The sequence below is a fragment of the Python bivittatus genome, unplaced genomic scaffold (genome assembly GCF_059951505.1).
Source record: "Python bivittatus isolate LINGU-HERP-01145 unplaced genomic scaffold, Pbiv_v1 ctg000840_np1212, whole genome shotgun sequence".
NCBI lineage: Eukaryota > Metazoa > Chordata > Lepidosauria > Squamata > Pythonidae > Python > Python bivittatus.
Genome location: NW_028277113.1, coordinates 10,321,832 through 10,334,638, shown reverse-complemented (window position 1 = coordinate 10,334,638; position 12,807 = coordinate 10,321,832). Strand labels below are relative to the sequence as shown.

Genomic DNA, 12,807 nt, shown 5'->3' with positions numbered 1-12,807 from the left:
TACTTATTCCAAGTTTTATTTATTTTAACAGTACAATTTGGGCCACCAAGGGTCACTCTTATGCAATTATGAATGATAAATCCTTCCAGTTACTGCAGATACTCCAAATCATCCAAAATCTACATGATATCTAGATCTGCATTCTGCTGTCCCTACACCTTTGGTATATAGATCATCTGGAACCTCCAAGAAGTGAGATTGGAAAGCCTAAGGCAGAGCACAGTTACTTTAAAATAAAAGGGACCAGCAATATCACTGGGTAGGAAGCAGCTTCAAAAGTTTTTAGATGATCAGCATAATGAAACACTCAATAATGAATTAGAGTTTACTTGACTTTAGATGCTGGGGTGTTTGCAGCTTCCCTTCCCAATCATCCTTCTCTGCTTCCCACCTCTGTCTTTGGCGCTTTGTTGGCGTAGTGCATAAAATAAGTCAGGATGTTTGTTTAAATCAGGTTTCAGACTTAAACAAATAGTGACAGGCTGTTCAAACAAGCTTCGGAAATAAGTCTAATCAGGATGTTTGAGAAAGCACCAAAGAGGAAAGAAAGGACCCGTAAAATAGTTATTTCCAAATATATAGAGCAGTCGCCATAAGATAGGCACTGATGTTATTGTTGTCAGTAGGAACAACAATTTCCCACTGTGCATTTTCTGCTGATGCTTCTTATGCCTCACCATAATTCTGAGCTTTAACACTGTCTTCATGTCGCTGCAGTGCACCTGTGGCGTGCATGCCTTCAGGCCAGGCCCAGACGACACAGTGCCGATGGAATTAATAGGGATGGGGCACAGAGGTATCAGAAGAATATTAATGCTGTAATGGGTTCTCATAGAAGTAGGAGTCCATGAGTTAAAGCTTTTGTCCTCTTACTGTGTCTTCATTTTAACATGAAATTAGCATGGCTTTTTTTTTTCATCAAGCTCTTCTACTTCCTGATCAGAATGAAGTGCTGGATGAAATCATCACGGGGAAAAGTCTGCAGCAAGGGCACTGAAGTTCTGCACAATTTGCTTGTACTCCATATTGTACATTAGGGTATCCATATTAATGATTCAGGAAAGGATGCAAGACGAGGCATCTGTTAGCCAGATTCTGCAGCAAACTAAACTCTTTTTGCAAGCCAGCAACAGTGCCACCGGATGGATGGATGGATAGATAGATGATAGGTTGGTTGGTTGGTTGGTTGGTTGGTTGGTTGGTTGGTTGGTTGGTTGATAAATAGTTATGCAGCAATCCAGACTGAATTAAGAAAAGGTGATTTGGAGCATTCAAGGGAGCTCACTTGGCACCTCTTATCAGTTCCTTAAAAGGTAGTCTTTTCCAAAGTTCACACAGCTGCAGCACAATCCTAAGAAAGAAGTGTTTGATTTGAGAAAGAGCTAACAGGTGCTGTGTGCGCAATCCATATCCACTCCAAATCACCTTTTCCTCTCTAAATCCAGATCACGCAGAATGTGATATGGATATAGATATGGATATAAAGAAAGGGGAAGGGATAGATAAGATAGATTTATCAGTCAGTCAAATAGACCCTGCATAAATTTAATAAAGCTATACAGTTTATGCTGTGTTAACAAACAAATGTGTATCACAACTCCATGAACTCAGAGTCCAGAAAAGCAAGGCAAGAATTCCACATTTTTAAGCATTTCTTTAAATAAATTAGCATTAATAGGGCAAGTGCACACGATTGGGCTTGATTAGACATCACTTGATTAGACAACGCTTACTGTCATCTCAGACTTACAGTATATAATGCTTTTCCCCAAATAACTTGCCATTTATTTATTGAACCAATAAATTGAAAAAAAGTGTAGCAAAACAGCAGGACAAGCACATAAGCACCAAACAAAGGCAGCTTGAAAAAGGGGTGGCGTGCCTTCACATGTCTCCAAAGATTTAAGAGTCTGTAGAAGGACAGACATAGTTCTGGGATGCCCATTAAAAAGTCCTTTTATTTGGGGAGACCAATTTGGCTTTGTAATAACTAGAGCCATGAAATGGAGTATCTTCCACCGATTTCAGGAAAGCAGAAAAGCATGTAAGTTTGCCTGGCTAGAACCAGCACTTTGAGATATGAAGCATACTGGTAATTGATATATGAAAAAGCCCGGTGGGTCTCAAATATATAGTCTTGTGGATTGATGTGAAAGTTGTGATCTGTGATAGCTCGGCCATACGTACAATGATCAAGTTCCCATGTACTTCTCAGGAAAAAATGTAGCTGCTTTAAAAAGTTATAGATAGACGCTACATTAGTGCCCTTGTGCATTCTGAAGCACCTTGGGGGAATCAAATCCAGAGCATCTCACGGTCTTTTTAGTTGTAGAGAGGCAGTTTGATGTAGTGGTTAAGGCAACAAGCTAGAAACCTGGAGACCCTGAGTTCTAGTCCCGCTTTAGGCACAAAGCCAGCAGGGTGACTTTGGGCCAGTCACTCTCAGCCCTAGGAAAGAGGCAAGGGCAAGCCACTTTGGAAGAACCTGGCCAAGAAAAGTGCAGGGACTAGTCCAGGCAGTTGCTAGGAGTCAAAAACGGACTCAAAGGCACAAAATAATAATAATAATAATAATAATAACAACAACAACAACAACAACAACAACCCACCCACACACCAGTTGTATGGCTGTTCTATACAACAGTAACTAGGGCACGCAAGGACATTTATACACAAGGCTGTGTATCACAAGGCTATGCTGCCTGTTCATGATTCAGACATCAGATGGAAATAATTACACAGCAAGTGCTGTAAGATTCTCCCATTTCATACCATACCTGCGTTCGGTTAGAGATCAGGGCAGATCTGCTAGATCAGTGTTGTCCAAACTTGGCCACTTTAAGATGGGTGGACTTCAACTCCCAGAATTCCCTAGCCAGCATGGCTGGCTGGGGAATTCTGGGAGTTGAAGTCCACTCATCTTAAAGTGGCCAAGTTTGGACAACACTATGCTAGATAATTAGTGGCGCAGTAAATCTAGCGGCTAATAAGCACAGTCTCCCTTCTTTGCCATGATAGAATGCAGAAAGCGGGCCAAGGAGATGTCAGAATCTGGTTTCGACAGTTTGAATAGTACTTTATACAGATATGAGCGGCCTGAACCCTGCTATTGGCCGTCGACCTCTTCAACAAGCACGTGGCTTGCATTGCATATCTCCGTTATAACCAGACCCCAAATTTTGAAAGGTACAGGGATGCCCCTGGACAATAGATAAAGTGAAGCATTATTTTAGAATTTTATTTGCTTTTAGAGGTGTCGTTTATTTTACATACCTTCTGTGGGTGTTATTTAAATATTTGCATTATTCATGTTCATTATTCATTAGTTCCAATATTTAGAAGCTTCGCCGTTCTGTTTCTTGATACATTAAAAAAAAAAACAGTACAGAGAAGTGTGTTTAATGTTGTACTGTCATTGGTAGAGATCTTTATTTAAAAATCAGTAATGAGAGATTGTACCCAGATGATACAAACTAGGAAATGTAGGTATTCTTGATTTCAGTTGATGTTAGTGGTTTTAAGGGCTCCTAATTCTGGTTTGAGTGCATATACTGTACTAGATTATGATAAAGATGTATAGCTTCTGTGAAAGAGATAATGTTTTCCTCTCCATCCAGAAAACCAGGATATAAACTAGCCTGTTTGTTATTTGTTTGTCCTTTCGGAAGATAAATTGTAAAAGTTAACTGTTTCTTTATGTAAGCATTTCTCATTCAGAGTTTAGCTTTACTGGATTTTGAGTTGCATGCCGTAAGAAGTCTGATGTGCCATCTTGTGTCCACTGTTAAATGTGCCAGTAGAAATAATTGCTGGTTTAGGCATTTAGTAGGGTTGATGAGACTTGGAGCACGCTCATTTTTAGAGGCAGCTGTCACTTCTAAAAGCTATTGATGTTTCTCTTGATTAGGAGAGTGGACAGAGGAGAAGGAGTTGTACAACTGAAGTGGAGATGAGAAGATATATTCCCATCATTTGTATTTATTATCTTGCCAGTAAGGCACATTCTCAAGGCGCCTTGGATTACCTAAGCAGCACGGTTGCTCAGAAGGCTGAACCAGAACTAAGATGTGAGAAATAGTTATTGGCTTTAATCCCCAAAGGGAAACTTGTATTTTTATGTCCACTTGGGTGGAAATAATACAATTTTTGGTGGCAACAGCAACAGATCAGAATGTCTGGTTTCAAGAAGGCATTGCTGTTAAATAACAAGCATAATAGGGAGGCAGAGGTAATCCCAGAGAACCTAGCTGGGGAGCAGAAGATTGAGAAAAGCTAATGTACAATGTAAAGGAATTTTTTGCTTGAGTGAATTTGTGTGGAATAAATATTGGAATCTAAGGTTTAAGCAGATTACCACTATAGCCTTCACTGCCCATTGGAAACATCTCAATCTAACAGACTGTCATATTTCTTCTTCTGCTTCTCCTTCATGTTAGTGTTGACACCTGGCAGCTGGCTGGACAAGTCCCTGCAGTTTTCTTTGCAAAATTTTGGAAGTGGTTTGCCCTTGCCTCCTTCCTAGGGCTGAGAGAGAGTGACTGGTCCAAGGTCACCCAGGTGGCTTTGTGCCCAAGGTGGGACTAGAACTCACAGTTTTCCAGTTTCTAGCCTGGTGCCTTAACCACTATACCAAACTGACCCTTGTTATATTGCTTGGCAGTTATGAATACCAGTGGCTCAATCCTGGCTAAAAGGCAGGTGCATCTTCTGCAAACCTTAGTAAACCTCTTTAGTAGCAAACCTCTTCCACAAATGAACAAATTCCTCCAGGGATAGGAATTAAAGGGTCATGTGTTCCTCTCAGTTTGTAGACTGGTTTGGTTTTAGTGGTTGTAAAGACTAACTATGCCTGTTAATGTTTTATGGCATGTACTCTCCTATGTTTCTGATCATTTTTCCCTGTCCTGCCTTTTTCTCTTTTATACAGGATGCCTTTGTGGAGCTGTACAGCAACAACATCAGGCCTTTGTTTGATTTGTCATGGCTGCCTCTGAAGACGATCCTTAGTCTAGCAGTTGTGGGGGCCTGCATTACCCTGGGTGCTTACCTGGGACATAAGTGACTTTGGACTTCATCCAACTGGTGATGGATTGATGGGAAGTCTTTGTTTCAAAAACTGAGAAAAGAGGAATGTTGAAAGAAGAAAATAATATGTGTTTTTCCCCCTTGTCGAATAATGCTATTATTTTATGAGCCAAGTATCTTTCTGTATAAGTGTCTGGGTGTGTTTGGGTGTACACACACACACACACACACACACACAAATATATATGTATTTGTGTGTATACATAAACACACACACACACACACATCTGCTATTACTGCCAAAGGGAATATTCATTTATTTTTTACATTGCAGAGGAGTTATTTATTAAAAATATTTTACATTTAACCCACTATTTTCCTAAAATTCTGGAACACAAGCATTGTATATTTTGTAATGAAGATTCCAAAGATCTTCGGCTTCTTTGAAAAGCATCATTCAACAGACTATTTTATCACAGTAGGCTGAAGAACCGTAGGTATAGAGACATGCGTAACCCTTAGGAGGGGTGATGATGCAGTGGCATAATTTTGTAGTTAAGATTTCAATTCTGCCTATGAATAGGGTGACCTTAAAAGGCAACAGGATGAGAAGACAATGATTTGGTGGTTCAGCATGGTACCTATTCAGAATGAGAAATAATGCCAGATTCAGGCCAGTAATAAGCCCATATTGTTCAACAGTCTGTCCATATAGCCAACAGCTGGTTTTGGAAAAATCCCCAGCAGGGCAACAGCTGGAAACAGTGATTCATGCAGTATTTTGTTACAGGAGTGCTGTGCCATTATACACCACAATTGGCCATCATTATAAGGAAACTATTTGTGTGTCCTCAAACTGTGATTTAAAAGCCTGAAATGAAATACGTTGGAATTGCCAGAAACTGTTTCATTAAATATTTCATCTGTAAAATTGCCATTTTGTGCAATTATCAGGAAACCGAAAGTGCCTGTGTCTGCCTTGCAGAACTGGAGCCTGGAAGTAAGTCATGGCTCACATTCCCAGTGGAGTGAGTGTTTACTTGCAGTAGATCCTGCCTTACTTAGTTAATTTTTCTTAGGGTCTTAAATGCAATTTTCTTTGTTAATTAATAACATCTCAAAGTCAAAAATAGGCTCAAGGTCCATTTGGCAAGAAGAAGAAGCAATCAGCTGGCAGAGATTAGGTTTGACTTCCTTTTTGTATCAAAATTAACACCCAAATTACATTCTTAGCCCTGTGCCTGTCCCAGATTGGAAATGTATTTGCCTCAGAAGTGATGCACACTATTTATACCTTCAGAAGTCTTCAAAGGAAAAGAAGATAAAGAAATGGTCCAACGCCTCCATCTGGTGTGACTCATAGACACTCAGCCCTTTGAGATGCCACATTTTTGCATGGAAATCTGGAAAGGAAAGGGAGTGGAGAATTTGTTACAATAACTTTAAGCAAAATGAATATAAAACACTCCATGAGTAATTTAGGTTCTTTGATTATAAATATATAGGTGGCATATAGGCAGAGCTGCTGGCACCTTGACTCAACATCATCAGGCACCTACCGAGGTTTATGTTGTGGGAAGGTGTCCCACCCCAACTGCCTGAGCCCCCATGACCTATTTGCTGTTCCTGTGCATTCATCTATTATCCAAAGCGTACAAGTACCAATGAAGCAAAGAGAAGTTGTAGCTGCCTCCAGTTGTCTTGACTTCTCCTTCTGGCTCCTGATTCAAATTAGGCTCAGAGGGAGATAGCAAATGAATGAGGCAGTGGTGGCAAAGAAATGGCCTTCCCAAGTGTGTGGGCTTACTGGGCATTGTGCCCCCAAATCCCCAAATAATAATTAAAAACTGGCAATATCTAAGAATGTAACCAAGGATGCAGTGGACTCTGTTGATGAAGTTGTTTAAGAGCAACATAGCTACTGATTTGTTGGACTGCCTGAGCTGGACTGAGCCACAGAAGGAGGAAAATTGATAGAATGATAACATTCAGATCTGGTTGTCTCTTGGTCAAAGGCAGCTCCAGGTAGCATTCATTCCAGTAGTCCATTGTTCCATCTTAACAGAACTGCAGCAGTCCATTTATATCACCAGATTAAATAACTGGCCAGAGTGAAAAGAAGCATGTGTGCACAGCTCGGACTTCTGCAAATGTTCTGGACTTTGCTGTTGGGTTCAGCACTGGAGAGTCTATACAACTCTTGGATTAGCTTGCAAAGGTGTTTGGGTTGCTGCAGGGGAAATGCCAGAAAGGACTCAGCAAGTACAAAGATGCCAACTTGCAGTTTGTTCCTTGGATCACAGGCAATGTATTTCAGATTTGTGAAATAGATATTACATGAGGGGCATAATAGATTCCGGGATGAAAATCAAGACTGAAAGGATCAAAAGCTTAAGTTAAATGGGATGGACATATTTGACTTCTATGAATTTTTATCTTGTTTATTTTTTTAAAGTGTTTTCTTTGCATTTTTTAAAAAAAGTTTGTCTGTAAAACTGTAAAGAAGTAGAAGTTATAAAATATTAATTCAGTGATAAAAAGTCTGGACTGAAGTACAGTCATAAAAAGCTTTGTACTCAAGAGAATGTAGCAAAATAATTCACAGAAACAACATATGTAAGAAGTGAAATAACTTGATTTTGTGGCATTATATGCAAAAAAAACAAAAAAACAAAAACCCTAAGGTCAGCCTTCTCTAACCTGGTACTTGCTAAAGTGTGTTAGATAATATTATCACCTTCAGAGTTCTTTCTGACTAAAAGGCCAGCATGTAAGTTTAATAAACAAATAATAACCAGCTACCATTGACTTGCTGCTTAGTGATGGTAGTTGTAGTACCAAAACAACGGTTGGGCACCAAGCTAGAAAGGCTGATCTCAGAAATGTAGTACTTCTAAAATTAAAACTGTAGTCCAGTCTTACCCAGCCTGGTGCATTCCAAATGTATTGGACCCTCCGTGGTCAAAGGGAATTCTGGGAATTGAAGCCCCATCGCTTCTGAAGAACACCAGGATGGGAAAGGCTGCTGTGGTTTGTACCATGTTTTCAAAGCTGCTTTAAAAAGAAAATGGGCCAAGTCCATCAGGAAGCTATCTTTTTTCAGCTTCCACTCCCGCACATGAGAACTTTCTGGTAGGCTGAGCCCAGAGTTTTTATGCATGTTAACGTTGCTGTAGTTACTATACAGTTATGGCCTTTGCATCCAACATTTCAAGAGCATCAGTGAAATGAGCTCTTACATTTCATAGCAGAAAGAATCGTATAAAGATATGGGATTGAATTCTAATTTCTAGATACTGGGCAATGTGTGTTGCAGCTTCACTTTATTTAGCTTTGCTAAACCTAAAAACGTTTATTAACATATATTAAAACTGTAGATTTATAAATAGCAATTCTGTGGAAGTCAGGTGCATTTAGGTTCTGTAGAAGTTCAGGCATTTAAGCGGTGCCTAGAAACTACTGGAATGTCCAAAGAGTCAAAACATGTAAGGAAATGACCCAACACTTTTCCAACTAGCCTTCAGTTAAACAATATCGGTGTATAGAAGGAATGCCATAAAAGCTGTGCCTTTGCATTCCACAAACAGGCTTCAGGTCACTGAAGCTCTGAGATGCAGTGATTTACATCAGTGTTTCAAGCTAAAGTTTTACCAAAGAACTGGTTCACATATGCTACTTATCATATGATTTCTCATTACTTGGTCACTTGGCATTTAACAACTATCAACCCAATCCTAGGCTGAGACTGACTCATTCAATTGACTTAAGTTTGCAAAACTGTGCTTAGGATCAGACTGTCACTTCAATGTACAACTCTCCTTGCACTGGAGAATATGGACATTCTATTGGGGATTAATTTGTGATGTACCCCTGGCGTCACAGTCAAGTAGTAATGAACATGTATGTTTGAACTAGTTCCTTAATTCACCCCCTTGGGTAACTAAGTCTTAAGAATGCTGCCAGAAGCTTGAAGAGAATGACAAAAAATAATTGGGGGTCAGTACTACATCAGAGGCTGCATGCTTTCAAATGTGTCGTAGTAGAACTTGGGGCAAGGAAGGAGATGGATCTAAGCTATAGCAACAAGTATCGTTCTCGCTATTGAACTGTTGTAAAACCTTCAGATCTGGTGTAGTGCCTCACCTCATATGCAAGAAAGTAATTATATGTGAGCCAAGTGAAATATTTTAGAGTAGTCAGCCTTTCAAGAAACTGTTTAATTAGTGTGGCTAGAATAGAAATATGGAAGTATCATTCACCTATTTAATAGGGCAGAATAATGATGTTCCTCTTAGAGGTTGTGTGAGCATCTCAGCATAAAGGCTTATGGGACAAGACAGCATGGAGCACTCTCAGCACATTCTCTTCTTCATTTTGAGATGGGGATCCTAAATTCCTCTTCTTAAAAGATTGTACTACCGGTCTCAAGCATCCTCAGTAAGAACGGACTGTTTTTGAACGAAACGTTTACATTGTCAAAGTAGAACGCTATCGGAGCTAGGAATGGCTATGCTGCTAGAAAACAGTAATTCTTGGAACAAAGTTGATTTTCTTGTATTGCCCAATGCTGAGATTGTTTTCAGAGCTGCTTCAGATGTCATATAAAATAATCACATTGCGGGCATGTAAATAGATGCTACTGGTGGATGTTCTCCTGTTTTGTTGGTTTTTGTCCCCTTGGGCTTCTTGGTATCTTAAGTATCTGTATATCAGAGGAGCCCAAATGGCTGTCAGTAGTCTCTGTCTTTAATAGATGGCCAGTAGTGTGTACCCCACTTCCCACCCCCACCCCCTTGTTGCTGCAAATTGTATAATACTGTGGCTGCACTCGCTATAAGGACTGTTGATATTGATACTGTACTATTCAAGTTGAACGTATTTTAGAAATGTTGAATGTATATAAAAGCTTGATTTTACCTATCTTCTCAGCTGTTTCACCATGATTGCTAGTTCTTCCTGTTTTTCTCTGGTGCTTTGTTTTGATTTAAGAGGAAAATCCTGCAAAACACAGCTTTTAGTGCTATAAATGATGTAACATTATAGAGACTTTTTCATTCACGTTGCACTTTGCAATTTCCATCCCATTTCCCTCTCACAGTTATCTTGTGGAATATTTCATATTGTGGCTGGAAAACAAAAACTCAACCTGTAGTCTTGTATCCACTTACTGGTGTAAAAGTCTTGCAGAACTGGACTTTCTTCAGGGCTGAAGTGAACAGAATTGTGCTGATGGCAACTCTTTCCAGGATAAATTATGGGCTCATGGCAGGGCTGAGATTTGCACTTAGTCTTTTGATTACAGTATTCATCCACTCAGCCATATTGAACCTCTGTAGTAATAGCTTAGCATAGGCACATCTTAATCCCTTTTTTATAAGAAACTAAAAGTGCACCGATAGCAACATTAAGCAATGAATGTTTTATATGATGGTTTCCCAAGAAAGAATTTATTTTGAGGAGATTGACCAAAATATACCCTAATTTGATCTGAAATGTACTTTCTCAGGTAGAACCTTGGTTTGCTGTAATATGACTGCACGCTTAACACTGTTTCAAATTTCATTCATCTGCAAATCTAGGAGCCCATGCTCCATTCTGGATCAGTTCTAAATGTACAGAAAGACAGCTAGGTTGCCAGTAAAAGATCAGTAACAGTAATACACTAGGTTGTACTTTGTTCTGGGGGGCGGGGAAAGGGTCCATTTTATCCCAACTAGCTTCTAAGGGCCAAATGAAATTCAGTATTAAGTCTGGGTATATTTGTCACATATCTTAATTTTCTTTCCCTGAAGCAATGAAACTCAGTGCATGAAAAGGGTATTTATCCCTCTTATAATACCAATTTTAAAACAATACTTGGTTGCAATTGCTTTTGACCCCAAGCATTTGACGATAATGGAACCTTGTCTCTGAGGCTAATAGCAACTTTGGGGAAGTGGGTTTTACTGAGATCATAAGGGGTGAGGGAAAGCATTAAGCTACCTTTCCATGTGCACCATAGTTAGTAGCTGATGTAGTAGCCCTACATCATCGAAAGATTGTAGATTTCCTGCAAACATTAGCCCATTTCTCAGTCAATGCACAGAATGAACTGAATTTGAGATGCAAATACACAAATTGTGTCTAAAAGTATGCTGATTTCAAATACTAAATGACAAATGGAAGAACAGTGCAGTTTCCTCACCAAGAGTGATTTTACTTTTTAGCAAATTTGCTAAACTCATAATTTAATGTGAAAGTGACATTGATGGTTCTTTAGTCTTTTTTTTGGTAATAATTTTATTAAAGTTTACAAATAAAAAGATAAAAGACTAATACAAACTGAGAGAAATATAAAAAGTGAAGAAAAGAAAAAGAAAAGTGCAAAGAGAGAAAAAAGAAAAAAACAAGAAAAGGAGAAATATAAAAAAATGATTCCCCCCGCCCTCCAGACAAGTATAAACAACTTAAGTAACTTAACACCTCTAGTGTTTCAATTAAAAAAAAATCTTCCCATATCTCATCTCTTATCAATAAACAAATTGTAAAAACTCATCATTCAGTCCTATTCAGCAAAAGTCCATTAAGAGCTACCAGAAATAATAAATAATAAAATATACATTTTAACCTTAACCAAGTAAATCCCTTTTGTATTCCAACTTATCACTTTCTCTGAGGAATAAAGCAAAAGAAATCTCTCGCCATTTATAAACAAATCTTTAAAGTCTCATCATTCAGTCCTAGTTAAAAAAAAAAAATCTTCATATATACTTCTATAAAATTTTAAACAACCCACAGGAAATATTCTTTCAAGTCCATCTGGCCCCTTAACTTTCCAGAATCAACATTCTAGTCCCTCTTTTGCTGTTTTCCAAAAAATAAAATTGTTCTTTTTAATCCTTAAACTTACATGAAACTTCTTTCATCCAGGATAGAAGGAAGTTCTCCTGGCATAGTGAAACGTTATGTATAGGGTTCGTTTTATAGTTTGTCTTTTTAATGGATTAATTAATTTTAATTACCTATGTGGTATTTTTTAATTGTTCATGGGTTTTTGGTTTTAATTGTGAGCCGTCCAAAGTCACCCGTTGGGGGAGATGGGTAGCATACAAATTTAATAATTAATAAATAAATAAATAAATAAATAAATAAATAAATCTTGCCCTTCAGAAGGTTCTTAACATTCAAAAGATTAATAATCAATTTTCTAATGTAGTTAGGAAGTGCGTGAACCCAGTATCCATTTAAAGGCGCTGAGCCACGGCTTAGGCAAGATGGTTTTCCTCTGGCTCCCAGAGCACTCAAACCCACCAGAGATTGCTATTTTGCTAACTCTTTTTGGGCAAGCCTCTCTATGGAGCAAACTTGTGGGTGATCCCAGTCCTCTCCTTGATCCAGAGAGGGGTTCCAGGGAGGCAATTCGTTCACCAGCTCCTCTTTCTGCTGCGGCTGTTGGCTCCACTCTTACGAAGCCATCTTCAGTCTGCCGTTGCTTCCCCAGAAGTCATTCTTTGGTCTTGTTCACTATGGCTCTTCTTATGTAAAATCTTGCTTTTGGGCAGAAGAATAACCACTATTTGAATTAACAGACAGGCCCACACCATCCTACATAGTAATTTTTTCATTTTGGACTATATTGAGGGAAGAAATAACAGCAGATCTAATGTAGTCACCTTTTAAAATAGTATATTTATTTACAGGGAAATACCTGTAGTGCCATTTCACTGGTATACCACTTTTAACCATTTTGAAATGTTCTTTGATGCTGCAAAAATGTCTAGGTTTTTCCTAACTACAGCATAA

General features: G+C 38.8%; 1 protein-coding gene across 2 annotated transcripts in view; it reads left to right on the top strand.

Moving 5' to 3' along the window:
• Positions 1–9,963, top strand: part of BCL2 (BCL2 apoptosis regulator) — a 124,342-nt gene extending 114,379 nt beyond the window's left edge. The window contains exons 4-5 of one of the 2 annotated variants that reach the window (XM_088130659.1): positions 3,908–4,067; positions 4,928–5,065. In XM_088130659.1, coding sequence (XP_087986785.1) covers positions 3,908–4,067; positions 4,928–4,929 — 162 coding nt within the window. In that variant the 3' untranslated portion in view covers positions 4,930–5,065. Of the gene's footprint in view, positions 1–3,907; positions 4,068–4,927 lie in introns of both variants that reach the window. The other variant, XM_025165700.2, reaches the window with a different exon arrangement.
• The last annotated feature ends 2,844 nt before the right edge of the window (positions 9,964–12,807 follow it).